General features: G+C 42.6%; 1 protein-coding gene across 2 annotated transcripts; it reads left to right on the top strand.

The window, feature by feature from the left end:
* Positions 1-118: 118 nt before the first annotated feature.
* Positions 119-15,108, top strand: LOC122087158 (nuclear transcription factor Y subunit A-7-like). 2 transcript variants are annotated; one of them, XM_042656178.1, is made up of 6 exons: positions 119-473; positions 11,911-12,291; positions 13,081-13,193; positions 13,274-13,345; positions 14,157-14,324; positions 14,430-15,108. In XM_042656178.1, exons 2-6 carry the CDS (start codon positions 12,138-12,140, stop codon positions 14,787-14,789), a joined length of 867 nt encoding a protein of 288 aa, XP_042512112.1. In that variant the 5' UTR covers positions 119-473; positions 11,911-12,137; the 3' UTR covers positions 14,790-15,108. The 2 variants fall into 2 exon arrangements, with proteins under 2 accessions (XP_042512112.1, XP_042512113.1); XM_042656179.1 differs by having other exon boundaries at positions 11,834-12,291.
* The last annotated feature ends 1,398 nt before the right edge of the window (positions 15,109-16,506 follow it).

Genomic DNA, 16,506 nt, shown 5'->3' with positions numbered 1-16,506 from the left:
TTAAACTCAAAACAAAAAAGGATCATGGGCTATCTGATAATATAATATAATATATTTTTTTAATGATGTATATAATGATAATATTTAATTGAGAAGAAAGAGTAAATGAAAAGGAGAGGAAGATAAGCAGAGACAAGAAAAAGAAAAAAGAAAAAAAAAAGGAAGAAAGAAGAAGAAAAAGGTGGTGATGGTGGTGGTCATGGTTTGATCTTTTAATGGTAGCTTTGGGTTTCCATAATAGTGTTTTTCTCTGAGAACTGAGGACTGGAGAGGAGAAGGAGCAGTGGGTTGTTGTTGTTGTTATTTTCAGGAGGGAGAGTAGGGAACCAGAGAGAGACAGAGAGAGAGAGAGAGTGAAGAGCAGCAAAGCCGAGAAGACTTGTGGTTGGAAGAAGAGGGTTCAAGTTTCAACTTGAGGAGACATGCTCAGATCCATCCCTACATCACTATTCCTTACTTTACGAAATCCAAAGGTTTGTCTCTGTCTCTGTCTCTCCTTTTTTTCTCCTTTTGTCATTGTTTTCTACTTCTCGTCTTCCTCTTACTAGCTGGTTTGGCCTTTTTCTTCTTCTTCGTCTTCTTCCTGAAACAGAAAAATAGTTTAGCTTCAAAATCTTTTTCTTCTTTCTCTTTTTGTTTCAGTTATTTTTTTATAGTTTTTCCTCGTTCTCGAAGCATGTTTGGTATTTGCAGAGGCTTGACATGCAGATTGCTTGATAGGTTACCCCTCTTTCTTTTTTTCCTTTCTCTCCGTTTGGGATATTATCTTTACAGATATTGGCAAGGTTTTTGGTGTATTAGAGGCTTACAAGTTGTAATTGTATTGGGTAGTTTTTTTTTCCGTTGTTCTTTGGGTTTGTCTTTCTTCCTCTGTAGATTCCTTTCTGGGCATTCTTCTTCTTACTGTTACCTGTTTGGTGTTTATTGTCAGCTAGCATTTATTTTCTTTCTACATCTATTTGATCTCGATAATGGGTAGTTTATTGATTTTGTCTACTGTAACTAATGAAGATCAGGCGGGTGAGGCCGAGCCTGAGAAAGCTAGTTGTTTATTTATTTAACTCATTCGGAGAATCTTGTTTTGATGGGTTTTTGTGGGTCAGTTTGATTGTTCTTTTGACGGTTTGGTTCATTGAATTCATTCTGTTCTTCTACTTGTGATGGTTTCCTGGTATTCCTTGTTGGCTGTTTTCTTTATGCATGTTGGATGGACTCTCCGAATGTTACTGTGCTTGAATCTAGAGTTAATTTATGAATGGTACCATAATACACAAAATTGAAGTACGGTATAGGATCATTGATCATGATTGTGCATGGAAAGGGTTATAAGAATTCTTAAAATGAGGAGATGCTACTGAAATTGAATTTCTGAATTTGTAAAGAATTTGACAGTCTGCATTTTCTATTGTGTCATGAGTATAGTTATTGGATTTGTGGTTATCATTATTTTGTTTTGAAATGTCGATTGACACCATCACTTTTTATTTGATTAATTACACTGATGTCAATATGTCAGTTATCAGAATTGCTTTGATGCATTATACTTGCAGCAGAGTTTCACATGACATATGCTTCTTCAGTAGTTGTTACTGCCATATGGCTCTTGAACAGTAGGCCTTTGCCTTTCAGTTGCACACATTTTTTGTGCTGGGAATAGTTTAGGATAGTGCAGAAGCCCTCACTGTGGTCATTAAAAAAATTTTGAGAAATGCTCAACATGACCCTTTTCTTTGACCTATTCTGACTGCCGTTAATTCATCAAAAAGTTTGCATAACTCATGCTAAGCTGGGGGTGTTCTTCTTTCTAGTTTCCTATTTTTGTTTTGAGGTAGAGATATATGCAGCATATTAGGCCTCTGGCAGCACTATTTTGATTGGAATTCTTGGACCTTGTGTTTCTGTGCATGTGCTTTGCTTCTTGTGCTGTCAAGAAATTACTCATTAGTTTCTAGATTAGTTAGGTTTATTTTTTACTTTGCTAGGTGGGTCAGGGACTACTGGATATTACCTTGTTAAATTTGTGGAATTAGTGGGTGGGTTGGTTCGATTATTAACCATGTTTGCCTTCTTTCTGAATATTTTCTAGTATAAGAAACATTAAAAAATCTTGGTAAAATATTTATGAGAAACATTAACAAATCTTGGTAGAATAATTATGAGAAACATTAACAAATCTTGGTAGAATATTTATGAAAACATCAACAAATTTTGGTAGAATAATTAACAATTCTTTACCCTAATCCTATAAAGAATGCATAAATAGATGTAATAAAAACAAAGCAACAAATTCCATATGTAGGAACAGTCATGGTTCTAAATTTTGATTTTGGTGGCCATTTTGACCATGGAAGAAACCAAAATATATTGGTGAAATGGTCGAATGGCACCGAAATTTGGTCTATCCATTTCGGATGAAAGAGAGAAATGGTCATTTTTGTACCCAAAAAGTGGAATTTGCCTTGAAACTTTAAGAAGTGTCTATTTGAGCATGATTACACATGTATGAATTAATATAATGGGGGGAAAAACACCCAAAGTGGTAATTTGGCTTCGGACCCTAGGTTGCTAATGTATGGCGTAGCTTATTGTATCATTTCCCATATATAATGTAGCCAAAAATTGAATTAAGATGGAAAGTTTTAGGGACATATTTCTTTCTTGAAGTTACAACCTGATGCGGCCAAATTAATTACCCAATAAGGTAAGAACACGTGGTATCCAAGGGAATGACACGTGCCGCCCACCTGGTAGAGGCTGTAAGGATTCTAACCGCGTAAACCTCGTGAAGAGAAGATACCCGAAGGGGGAATATTCCCCACGAAGGGGATAGGACGTATTTGAGTAGGACTCAGAAAGGGAAAGAGGCGGACCCGAGGGGGGACTCCCAAAAAGAAACCTTAAACCCTAAGTACTATAAGAGAGAGCCTGAAAGGAGGGGAGAGGTAAGTGAATAGACCCACACCATTACTCCTGTGAAAAACAGTTCTGCCGGTCTCTAACTTGGGTGTCGGAGGACTAATCCCGGAGATACCTTTGGGCTTTGCCTTTTGTGCTTGTGCAGCACAGCTAATATGGATTTTCGGCAGCAACAGATTGGCGCCGTCTGTGGGAACGACAGTAATGGTGGGAAAAACCTACAATTGTAAGAAAACAAGAGCAGCTCCGAGTATAAACATGGATGAGGAGGAACCTTTAGGAGGGCTCCCTCCCTCGACGAAAATCGGCGAAGAACGGGGAAACGATGAACGGGAAGGTTCCGTGAGGGACCAGCGTTCGGCCGGATATTCGGTGCGCGGAGATAGTAATCCTCCACCCCCTCCTAGGGCGCAGGAATATGTGACACGGGAGCAGTTCGAAGCCCTTCAGGAGAAGTATAACCGAATGGCTGAGGCAATGAAGGAGGTGTCCAAAGCCGTCTCTCAGAAGACCGGCGGAGCACTGCAAGGCCCCCATATCCGGCCAGAGTGAGCTCAAGACGAGGACCGGAGTAGTACAGGATCGATAAGGTCCGGTCGGAATCCTCGAAACCGAGCAAGAAGGGAAAGCCCCGCACCCAAAGAAAGGACGCAGCACGCCGCCGGGGCCAGGCATGGGGAACCACGCCAAGGAGACGGACAGAGACATGAGGACTCGGGGTTGAAGCAGATGATCCTAGACTTGAAAGACGAGATCCGGAAGGCAGTAGAAAACCAGACAGGAACTCGCGAGCCAGACCTCACTGATGACACGGCTCTAGCTGATGAGGTCATGAGGGATCCACTCCCGATCGGTTTTCGTCTACCCAAATACGACACCTACGACGGGTTTGGGGACCCCGTCGATCATCTGGAAGGCTTCAAGGTTGCTATGCAGTTCCATCGAGTCTCGGAAAACATCATGTGTCGCGCTTCGCCTTTGACGTTCAGAGGAGCGGCAAGGTTATGGTACAATCGCTTGCCTACGAAATCGATCCACAGCTTTAGCGATTTGAGTTACTTCTTCGTGAAGGGATTCTCCAGTAGCCAACCCCTTCAGAAGACCACGTTGAACTTGACCAACGTCAAACAACATGAAGGAGAGTCACTGCGAAACTACATGAAGCGCTTACAGCAGGAGAAGATCACGATCAGAGGTCTGGACCCGAAAGAAGATTTCACAGCCCTGCTGGGAGGCGTCAAGGATAAAGAGCTAAAAAGGTCTTTAGCGAAGCATACACCAAGGGACCTAGCCGAGTTGAGGGCTCGGTGTGATAAGTACATCCAGATGGAAGAAACCCTTCAAGCCGATGAAGAAGCCGAAGAGAGGACGGGGAGGAAAAGGATCTCAAGAGGCGACGACAAACCTTCTGAAGAGGGCAAAAGGCAAAAGGTGAAAGTCCGAACATGGTCAGGCACTCAGTCCACCGAAGAAGTTCGAGAAATTCGCGCCCCTGAACCGGAAACGAACGGATGTGCTAATGCAGATTAAGGACTCCCCAGATGCCAGAGCAATGAAGTGGCTAGGGAAGATGGGACGACACCTTGACAGACGCAATATGGACAAATATTGCCACTTCCACAGGGATCACGGCCACGATACCAAAGATTGTTGGCACTTGAAGGGGGAAATAGAAGGAATGATTCGAAGAGGATATTTAGACCGCGAAAAGGAGGATGCCTAAGATGGTAATGACCGCAGGGACAACCGCCGTAGAGACGGCAGAGGCCGCCATGAAAGAAGGGGGCCAGCTCGCAGGGGCAATCAGGAACTGTAAAGGGACCGGACACCTGAGGAAGCTGACCATCACCTCTGGGGCGATCATAAAAGCCCAATTAGGGTTATAGCGACAACATGTGGAGGCCTAGGCGTTGGAGAAAGTTCAATCTCGGCCAGGAAAGCAAAAGCTTATGCGAGAAGCGTGCATGTGGCTGAATGGTCGAACAAGAAGGCGAAGACGGGGACGGTTATTTCCTTCTTGGATTACGACGTGGAAGGAGTGCATACGCCACACGACGACGCCTTGGTAATCACCATGACCATAGCCGATTGCAGAGTAAAAAAGATCTTGGTGGATAACGACAATTCAGTTGATATCCTGTTCCTTGAGGCTTTCCAGAAGATGGGCCTGGACGAGGGAAGGCTGAAGAAGGTCGATCACCCATTGCAAGGATTCTTCGCCACCCTGGTTAAAGTGGAGGGATCGATTGAGTTGCCAGTAAGAGCCGGCACCGGAGACCGCCAAGTAACAGTCATGATCAACTTCCTGGTGGTAGGCATTATTTCGGCGTACAACGCCATACTAGGGAGAGTTGGTTTAAACCTGTTAAAGGCTGTCGTGTCCACACCACACCTCAAGATGAAGTTCCCAACCAAGAACGGTGTCAGTGAGTGTCGAGGCGATCAGGAGGCATCCCGGAGGTGCTACGCCACCACCTTTTGGGGAAAAGGAAAGGTGGGCGAGACGCTCCCGATAGAAGATCTGCGCGATGACACCAGTTATCAAAGGGGGAACCGGCTGAGGAGCTGATACAAGTTGAAGCCGAAGAGGGGGATAACACTCGCCAATTCCAATTGGGTGCTACAATGCCAAGGCAACGAGTAAAACTCATCTCATTCCTCCGAGACAATTCTGACGTCTTCGCCTGGTCAGCCTTAGACATGCCTGGAATAGACCGAGAAGTAATAGAGCATCATCTGAGTGTCAACCCGACTAAGAAGCCGATATAGCAGAAGAAGAGGACCTTCGCCCCCGAAAAGCAGCAGAAGATAGATGAAGAGGTAGAGAAGTTGCTGAAGCCCCAGTTCATCCCTGAAATCCAATACGCGGAGTGGATATCCAACGTGGTGATGGTCCCGAAGGCAAATGGGAAGTGGAGGATCTGCATCGACTTCACAGATCTGAACAAGGCCTGCCCAAAGGACGGCTACCCCTGCTAAAGATAGACCTCCTCATCGATGCCACAGCAGGACACGAGGCGCTGAGCTTCATGGATGCGTACTCGGGGTACAATCAGATCAAGATATCTGAGGCTGATGTCCCGAAGACATCCTTCGTGACCGAGGGGGGATTGTACTGCTATGAAGTCATGCCCTTTAGGCTAAAAAACGCAGGGGCTACCTATTAAAGGTTGGTGAATAAGATCTTCAAGGAGATGATCGGCAAAACCATGGAGGTATACGTGGATGACATGCTGTGAAAAGCTTGAAGGCAGAACACCATATTCGAGACTTAGACAAGGCGTTCTAGGTACTGAGGCAGTACAACATGAAGCTGAACCTGACAAAGTGTGCATTCGGAGTAGCATCGGGAAAGTTCCTCGGCTTTATTATCTCGGAGAGGGGAATTGAAGCCAATCCGGTGAAAATACAAGCCATTCGAGATATGAGGTCACCACAGAATGTGAAGCAAGTCCAGGAGCTAACAGGTAGAGTCGCCGCCCTAGGACGGTTCTTGTTTCGGTCAGCTGACAAGTGCCTCCTCCCTTCCTTCAAAGCCTTGAAGGGATCCAAAAAGTTTGAATGGACAGAGGAATGCGAAAAGTCCTTTGAACAACTAAAGGAGTACTTGGCCGCAACCCCTCTACTGACGAAGCCAGACGCCGGGGATACCTTGCTGTATCAGCAATGGCGGTAAGCGCGGTACTGACGAAGAAAGAAGGAAGACAACATCGGCCAATATATTACGTTAGCCGAATCCTGTTGGATGCCGAAACAAGATATAGAAAGGTGGAGAAAGTGGCGTACGCCCTGGTAACAGCGGCAAGAAAGCTGAGGCCCTGTTTTCAATCACACGGTATACGAGTTCACGGACCAACCCCTGAAGAAGATACCGCAGAGATCGGATATGTCCGGCCTCTTGGTAAACTAGGCCATTGAGTTGGGAGAATTCGACATCCAGTACAAACTGAGAACCGCAATAAAAGCACAGGCCCTAGCAGTCTTCATAGCCGAGACAACGCAACGCTCCCCGATGATCCCCAGGAGTTTTTCGAGGCCCAGGCAGAAAACACTTGGACATTGTTCGTGGATGGTGCTTCCAACAGTGCGGGAAGCGGCGCAGGGATCATACTGGTCAGCCCTGAAGGTTTCAAGATCGAGTATGCCCTACGTTTCGACTTCGATGCCTCCAACAATGAAGCAGAGTATGAAGCGCTAATAGCCGGAATTAATCTGGCACAGGCTTTAGTGGTGCACAGTGACTCACAGCTCGTGGTACGATAGGTGAATGGAGACTACGAAGCCAAAGAACAAAGGATGGCTGAGTACTTAAAGGCAGTGCAAGAGAGAATAACAACCTTCAAGGAGTTCAAGGTGAGGCAAGGGCCACGAGAAGAGAATGCCAGTGCAGACACACTGTCGCAGTTGGCCACATCTGACTTCATGGACCTTGGACGATCGGTGTATTTTGAAGTGTTACCCCAACCAAGTACCGAAAGACCCCAAGAGGTGTTATTCGTTGGCGAGAACGGGCCCAGCTAGATGGATGCTATAATCAGGTACCTAAAAGAAGGTGTACTCCCCAAAGATAGGGACGAGGTAAGGAAGATACGAATGCGGTCAGCACGCTTCATGCTAAAAGACGATACGTTGTATAAGATAGGGTTTACCACACCATACCTAAAATGCCTGAACCTCGTCGACGTCGAGTACGCACTCCGAGAAGTACATGAAGGGATATGTGGCCAACATCTCGAAGCCCGGGCCTTGGCCCACAAAGTGCTGAGGCAGGGCCTATTCTAGCCATCCATGAGGAGGGATGCAGAAGAGTTCGTAAGGAAGTGCGTTAAGTGCCAGATGTTTGCCCCCATCCATCAGCAGCACTCTACTGAGCTTTCCTCCCTGTCAAGTCCGGTACCATTTGCCATGTGGGGAATGGACATCTTAGGCTCATTCCCCTGGCGACGAGGCAAAGAAAGTTTGTTGTGGTGGCGGTAGACTATTTCACGATGTGGGCAGAGGCCGAAGCATTGGCTACCATATCCGAAAAGAATGTAAGGGATTTCTTCGAGAAGGCGGTAGTCTATCGATTCGGAATCCCCCGGGTGGTAGTAACAGACAATGGAACACAGTTCACCAACCTGACTTTTGATTTATTTTGTGATGCCCTCGGCATTGACCACAAGAAAACGTCAGTCGGTTACCCATCGACCAACGGGCTGACAAAGGTAACCAATCGTACCCTGCTCCAAGGAATAAAGAGGAGACTGGATGATGCCAAAGGGTTATGGGCAGAAGAGTTAAGAAACATCCTCTGGGCTTACCGCACTACTGAGAGATCAGCCACCGGAGAAACACTCTTCATTTTAACCTACGGCACCGAAGCTGTGCTCCCGGTGGGGGTAGGAGCCATGACCCATCGGATTCAGTATTACAATGAAGAAGAAAATGATAAAGGACTCCGAGCTAATTTAAACCTCTTGACTGAAGTCAAAGACGCCTCGCAAGAAAGGATCGTCGCCTACCAGCAAAAGGTTGCGAGGCATTACAATTCTAAAGTCCGAAGAAACGAGTTCAGAATGGGTGTCCTCGTCCTCAGAAGGGTGGAGATATCAGATTCGAAGCATCAAGGAAAGTTAGCTCCAAATTGGGAAGGACCTTACAGAGTCACCAGGATAATACGACCAGGGTCCTATCACCTGGAGACTACGAGGGGAGAAAGGGTACCCCGATCATGGAACTCGAAGAACCTGAGAAAATTTTATCAGTAGTCGTAGCATGCACATTTGCTTAGTTTTTGTTTTTGCTTCTTAAAACTGTCTCAGTTTGTAGTTTTACACCCCCGGGCACTTCCGAGGATTTTTATTACGAAAAATATTTAAGCTGGTTTACGGCAATTGATTTTGGACAAGTCTCTAAGAAATATTCCTCAGTTGGGGGGCTCAGGCAAAGGCCGAGCGGACCTGACCGAAGGTCCTCACCTCGGTTGGGTGCTCAGGCAAATGCCGAGCGGACCTGACCGAAGGTCCTTACTTCGATTGGGGACTCAGGCCCAAGCCGAGTTGACCTGACCGAAGGTCCTTACCTCGGTTGGGTGCTCAGGCAAAGGCCGAGCGGACCTGACCGAAGGTCCTCACCTCGGTTGGGTGCTCAGGCACAAGCCGAGCGGACCTGACCGAAGGTCCTCACCTCGGTTGGGTGCTCAGGCAAAAGCCGAGCGGACTTGACCGAAGGTCCTTACTTCGGTTGGGGACTCAGGCCCAAGCCGAGCGGACCTGATCGAAGGTCCTTACCTCGGTTGGGTGCTCAGGCAAAGGCCGAGCGGACCTGACCGAAGGTCCTCACCTCGGTTGGGTGCTCAGGCAAAAGCTGAGCGGACCTGACCGAAGGTCCTTACCTCGATTGAAGATTCAGGCAAGGGCCGAGCGGGCCTGACCAAAGGTCTTGGTCGTGGGTGGCACGAAAGCCGAGGCGAAAGGGATAAGGCCTAAGGGACACATGAATGGGAAAGAAAATGACGAAAGACATGATTACTCCCACAGGAAGAGCCTCCTAGTGGAAGTAAGGGGGCTGCTGATAAGGCCAAAGTAATTACCCAGTAAAGTAAGAACACGTGGTATCCAACGGAAGGACACGTGCCGCCCACCTGGTAGAGGCTGCAAGGATTCTAACCACGTAAACCCCGTGAAGAGAAGATACGCGAAGGGGATAGGACGTATCCGAGTAGGACTCAAAAAGGGAAAGAGGCGGACCCGAGGGGGACTCCCAAAAAGAAACCCTAAACCCTAAGCACTATAAGAGAGAGTCTGAAAGGAGGGGAGAGGTAAGTGAATAGACCCACACCATTACTCCTGTGAAAAACTGTTCTGCCAGTCTCTAACTTGGGCGTCGGAGGACTAATCCCGGAGATACCTCCGGGCCTCAGCTTTCTGTGCTTGTGCAGGATCAGCTCATACGGATTTTCGACAGCAACACAACCCAAATATCTCTTTGCAGTCTTGTTGTGAGAGCTTAGACCTCTTTGGAGAGGTTTAAATCATCAATGATATGTTAGTTTTTGAAGAAGTCTGAATTGTTCTAGTAATTTTGACATTTTTTAACTCATTTAGTCAATTTCTACTGTTCCGATTTGAAATTTGGTATTGTATATGAAGGAATGTGACACTTTGATTATTTTCTACCAAAATTTTGACATTTCAATGATCTCACCTCTTTCAATAAAATATTGTATTCTTTGTATTTTCCATGTCATTTAATTTCATTCCGAGAATCATTAAAACCGAAATGTTTTGTCAAAATCAGTTATCTACTTCCACAGATACTTCAACAGTCAGGATTTGGCTGCTTGTGTTTGTAAAGATTAAACTGCTTTCCTATGTAACTTGACTTATCTTACTCATTAGGCATAACGTGTCTAAATTAGACGTCAAGAACAACAACAACACAACTCAGCCTTATCAGTCTAAATTAGACATCATAAGAATTAAATGAAAACTACATGAAAGTCTCACCAACCAACTAAATAAATCCCAAGAATTTGAAATTTCGATTATGTTCCACAGTTTCACTATAAAACCATGCTCCTCTGTGGACAGGAGCATCATAATACGGTCTAGAAATTCCTGCATCAGAGGATTGGGAGTAAAATATTTTGGAACATAATCAGAACATATCTTTTAATCTCTTCCAACAACACTGGTCCATCATCCATTGGCCCAAACGGTCAATTAACCAATACGGAAAGTTTATTTTACATTGATTATATTAGCAACTCCACATTATGCAAAAATTTGATTTGAATATTAATTTTGAAAAACTATTTCTGGCAATGGGGAAGAAGCCAATTTGTTAGGTATGTGCCATAATAGCCATTTGGAGTTAAGTCTACTCACTCTCATCAGTGGATATATGAGGAATTCCCTGGATAGGAGATCTATCAATTTTTTAACATATATTGATGCATGAAAAAGTCATATGGTTGGAACTAGATGATTATGTGAATATTCCCACTGAATTGGAGAGTTTGATGAATTGCTTTGTGGCAATTATGTCTTGTATGTGCTGCATTATTGGCTTCTGCAATTCATGGACCAGAAATCTGCCCTTTTGAAACTTTTGTTTATACATGTATTTTAAACATTTGAAGTTATTATAGATTATACATAATTTTGGGACCAAAAACCTTTTAACATATAAGGCACAAGAAAGGAAAATCAATATTTAGGATGGAAACAAAATAAACTTGTGGTTCTCACTTCTGGGTTTCAAGCATGTGGTACATCTGTGGCCTGCCAAGTGGGCAGACAACTCCCTAATTCATGTTTTTAACGCCATTTGACCTTAATTTTGCTGTTTGCTACTTTTAATGGCTGGGAAGGACTCTCTCCTCAACCTGATACAATTCAACAGACAGGTAAAACTTCTTTAGTCTGTTAATGTTACTGGTGTAAATAAGTTTTGTTGTCTTTTATTCTTTTGGCTTTTACGCTATAATGGGCAAACTTTAAACGGCTAAACTTGTTCACTTGGAGTGCAACTTAATTACTTGAACATTTATTATATCTGAATTTAAACACTTACAGCAGCCATTTGCATCTCTCGCTTTCTCTCTGGGATGGATGGATGCATACTCTGTCTTGTGATTTATATAATTTTAGGAAGGGCTTTTGGCATTGATTTGCAGGTGATCCTTTCTTTTTTGGCTTTTATAGTGCTGCTGCAGTTTCACTGTTGAATTTCTTCTCCACTCTTGTTAATCCTGGGTAGATGTAGTTGCACTGAGGTTGTAATTCATTGTTAGTGGCTCAGCTATTACTATCCATTAAGCAATTTCATACCCTGGATTTTGAGTTCTGGTCCTTTTATCACTCTTCTTTCTTCTTTGTTTTTTGGCTTTGACTTGTGATGCTTTTGCAAATCTGTTTCTTTTGTGCATTAGATTTGGATACCCTGACTATACTGCAACTTATTTGAGTAATGGGCTTCAACTTATTTGAGTAATGGGCTTCTGAGCAGTTGAAAAAGATCTTTCACAACATTGTTGAGATCTCGGCAGATTTCATATAACTAGAGATGCTTGGGAAGAAGATGGAAATGATATAGCGAGGCAAGACATTACCAGTAGGATTCTGATCGAAGTTCTGTTCATTCAACACTTTCATCTGTTTGTTGCTTCATTGGTGTGTAATTCCACTGGTTCAAAAATTTGACAATAATCTCTATCTGAGAATTTGAGCTTGAATATGGGTTCTCCACCCCAGTGTGGTAATGCTAGACATTTAGGTCGACAACAAGACCAAGAATCGTCCTCAAGTCAATCAACTGATCAATCTCACCATGATGTGGTGGCTGTTGGGGGATACAATCTTCCTGGGCAATGCATTTCAGCACAATCAGGTATAAGTAAACTTTAACTTAATGACAACTTGAATTACTTTGGCTTCCATTTTAGTGTGTTTATGAGGCAAAAAGTGTCCTTAAAACAGTATTCTTTCTTTCTGGTTAGAAAAGATTCTGGAATTCAGGTGTTAAATGATTTGATTAAAGCTTTTACATGAGTTGCCAACCTGGCACCACTTGTCCTTGTATTGGCATGAAACTTTCTCTTTCCTTTTGATGAATGAAGTTTGTCCTAGGAAGGAAATAAAGTTTATACTAGGAGCAGTAAATGCCTTCCAGAAGTATGCTGCCTGGTGTACACCCATCCAAATGTAGCCCATTTTTTGAGAAAAGGTCCTATACAGAGAAGAATAATGCATGCAAAGTAATTCTTAAATGAAGTTTGATTAGGGATTCGACTTGCTCATGCTCAAATGATTATAGATTTTGTGGGATTAAAAATTTTGGTTTTACATGGTTGGTTTCTAGTTTGAACTGCTCTCTATGAAATGAGGAGGGGAATATTGAAGGGGAAAATATGGGAGATACTGATCTCTAAGCATATATATTTTTTAAAATTAATTTTCATATATATGTTTTAAACTTAATTTTCACAAAGTCATGAACCGGCATCGATGTGGGTATAACATTAACTTATAGTTATTCACCCAAAAAAAACATTAACTTATAGTCCAAGCTTCGGAAGGGCATCTTTCGAAGTTATTCTTCATTTTCTTCTGGTTGTTATTTCTCTTATGTTACAGCGGTAGCCCATTGATAAGATGGATTTTGTCTCCATTTATTCAGGAATTGTTGAAAGTTGTGGAAAACGAGCAGAAGCTCACATGAAACCTGTTGTTTCACTGGGAAATCCTGATTTTGTATTCCCTGCTTTGCAAGTTGATTTCAGCCAGACATTGGTAAGTAAATTTGTTTGTATTGATGGTGCTTACATGGTAGTTTTGTTTCTAATGCTTCTCATTAAATGATCCTGTTTCAGGCTCCCATTTCATACTCTTATGCTGATCCATATGTTGGTGGCCTATTGGCTGCGTACGGACCGCAGGCTATTGTGAGTATCATCAAGTTTGTTGTTTTATTGTTTTAAAGTTGCATCCTAATCCGGGTTGCTTTTATCCAGCAGAGATTGAAATTTAATTTCAAGCTTTAATTTGTTGAGATGTTTTGCCCTGTAATATTTGCAGTTTGTGACAAAGAAAGCTGATCGAAATCTGCTGTGTGATTTGAGTCATTGAGCTACATGTATTTCGAGTGACATAATTATTAAACAGTAGATATGCTTCCATGTTTTGTGTTTTGCTTATGTTCTCCTGAGCAAATTCACAGACTGAAATATATTTTGAGGGAATGTAGGGATAACAATTTCTGGCCCATCTTGTCCATTCTGAGACCTTTCTGGCCAAGCCAGGCCTAGGCTTCATATTTGGCCTAAATGTGGCCGAAAATCAATTTTATATGTTATGATTGATATTTTATCTAGGAATTAATCAGTCATTTCTTGGACCTAGATATGAGAAAGATGACTAATACTTTTCAAGAGAATGTTATGAATTACATGAATTCAGCACTGTGAACTCCACATTGCATGGTTTCCCAAAATAATATTCCGTGCCCCCCCCCCCCACACACACATCCAAAAAAATAAAATAAAATAAAAATTAAAGCATTTGGAATAGATATACAGTATGAATGATCAACTGAACAAGGCTTGGTGTTGATTTATTAATTCAAAGTTTTCTTTTCTTGTAATATGATGGAATGCCTTTGGCTTCATTAAGTGCTTTGCACACAAGTATGTTTTCCTTACGGCTTTTGATCTTTCTCATGACATACCTATGAATCTATGATTGGGACATGGCCAGATTCATCCCCAAATGGTGGGAATTGCACCTGCACGAGTTCCCCTGCCTCATGATCTTGCTGAAGATGAGCCCATCTATGTTAATGCCAAGCAGTACCGTGGGATCCTCAGACGGAGACAGTCTCGTGCCAAGCTTCAGTCCCAAAACAAACTTATTAAAGATCGAAAGGTATCATCCTATTTTCTGGTTCTTGATTATTGATTTCCCTGGACGATATGCTTGGACTTTTGAGAACATTAATCTTCTATGCACTCTTGCTTAAAATTTTTGCAGCCATACCTTCATGAGTCTCGACATCTTCATGCATTGAAAAGGGCTAGGGGATCTGGTGGACGCTTTCTCAACACGAAAAAGCAATCCAATCCTAGTGCAGCCACTGATGGTGAGGATGCTTCGGACTCTGGTCATCTGCATCTGGGAGGAAACCTTTCAGAGTCTGAAGTAGTTCAATCAGAAAATAGGAATGGGGGCACATCCTGCTCTGATGTGACGAGTGTTTCTAATGGTGATGAAATCTACCGTCAATCGGATAACAGGTTCTCAGTCTACCCTCCACACATGGGTCAGACCATTCAAGGTGGAGGGGGAATGGTGTGTAATGGATCACAGCACCGTGTACCTGTCATGCATTGAGATATCGGGACAGCCACAACCAGATCAGTGGTTCATCTGGGAGGATTCTTGAATTATGATTTAGATCCAACAGATACCTCCTTCTGGGCTTGTGGTATTCCTCCCGGCAATACATCCTTGGCTCTGTTACTTTTGATTTTGGTGTTTCATGCTTGTTGGCTAACTTGTTATAGACACAAAGTAGACATGGGATACTGTTACTAACTGGTTTCTTGGATCTCTGAAAACAATTGGGCACTTGAAAAGGACTTATTTGAAGTTACTGCTGGTTAGTTTATTAACATATTCTCCAGGTTTCTATCCTGGACCTTGTGCAGCATAAACCTGAATCACCCGATGAATGGTTTGTTTGATACTGTTGTATCAGAACTGAAAATTCAACAGCAGCTTCTTGTCATGGAATGGTGTGGGAAACGCCAATTGTGTCTGGAGCTGCAGAGAATCAGGTTCCATTGCTGTTGCTTACTGATGGATGGTATGTGAGCCATCAAATCAAATATTTCTTTTCTCTGAACTTTGATCAAGATGTTAAAAATCAAGACTCTCTCTCTCTCTCTCTCTCTCTCTCTCTGTGGATGTTATGATAGTTTGCATAATGGATGAAGCTCTACCCCTCTTCAGAGCTGTCATTCCAGCACCATCTTAATCATTAAAAATAAAAAATATGGGAGTTTTTCGTCATTCTATATTTGGTTGTCAAAAAATGGTTGATTTATGTTTTTATCTCTTTCTCTTCAAATTTAATTTTTGTTGAATATTTATTTATTTATTTTTGCATTTTCTATCCATTTCTTGATGGTCAAGCGTAGCCTCACTAGTGTCACAATGAAGAGATTCTGGATGAGCTTTGTTTTGAAGGAAATTTTTTGTATTGAATGGTATTTAAATGAAAAAGAAAATGGTTGAGTTTTCCATCACCAAGATAAATAGATATTCTATTCACTCATGGGGTCTTGACATTTGGATGAGATTCTTGGAACAGTGAAAAAATAATTTTGATTTTTATCAATTAGGAGTGGGAATAATGATGAAATCGTTGTGGTGGATGGGATGAAGAGAAGCCATGGTTAAAGCAAAACTTTATCCAATTGAAAATGCAACTCATTTTTTCTTCTATTGGTAATCGAAAACGTAACTTTTTTACTTTCATGTTTTAGGATTATTTGTGAAACTGGTTTTATGTTTACCCTTATTATATCCTAATCAAAATGTATGAAAAGACACGACTCATCATAATGTTTGTGAGAAGGTTCCCCATTCTCTCTAAACCGTTGAGGGAGGGTATGGATTTATTTCTTCGTAGATTACTCTATGCCGTTTGTTGAAAGAACCTTATCCCAATAAAATAAAGGAAAAAAAAAGATTTGGAAAAGGCATAGGCTATGCCAGCTCGAACACAAATTCTCCATTCTTGTTAGCTGTCGTTCTCCTCACGGTGTAACATATAATCTGTGTGCTTTAACTCCATTCGTCACATTACTATCAATAAAGAGAACATGAAAACATTTACTTGGACCAATTTAATAAAGAAAATCTCATTGCCACAAATTACTTGAGTTGATCCTGATTCCAGTCTTGTTGAAAGGAAGAGAAATTTGACATTGTTACGGTCTTAATCTCCATTGAGCCAACTGTGTCGGCACTTAGGACTCCTTGTAGCATTAAGTCAGGGCCCATTTGATTTGTTTTAAGAAACGTGTTTTTTCGTTTTTCTATG

Source organism: Macadamia integrifolia, chromosome 8 (assembly GCF_013358625.1).
Source record: "Macadamia integrifolia cultivar HAES 741 chromosome 8, SCU_Mint_v3, whole genome shotgun sequence".
Classification (NCBI taxonomy): Eukaryota; Viridiplantae; Streptophyta; class Magnoliopsida; order Proteales; family Proteaceae; genus Macadamia; species Macadamia integrifolia.
The sequence above is the reverse complement of the archived record's forward strand: the minus strand, read 5'-3'. Positions and strand labels throughout refer to the sequence as shown.

What these genes read in the sequence shown, in the direction of transcription:
- LOC122087158 (XM_042656178.1), top strand. Translation starts at nt 12,138, where the DNA reads ATGGGTTCTCCACCCCAGTGTGGTAATGCTAGACATTTAGGTCGACAA. An exon ending in ATGCATTTCAGCACAATCAG is followed by an intron (nt 12,292 to 13,080) that starts GTATAAGTAAAC and finishes CCATTTATTCAG; the next exon opens with GAATTGTTGAAAGTTGTGGA. An exon ending in AACTTATTAAAGATCGAAAG is followed by an intron (nt 14,325 to 14,429) that starts GTATCATCCTAT and finishes AAATTTTTGCAG; the next exon opens with CCATACCTTCATGAGTCTCG.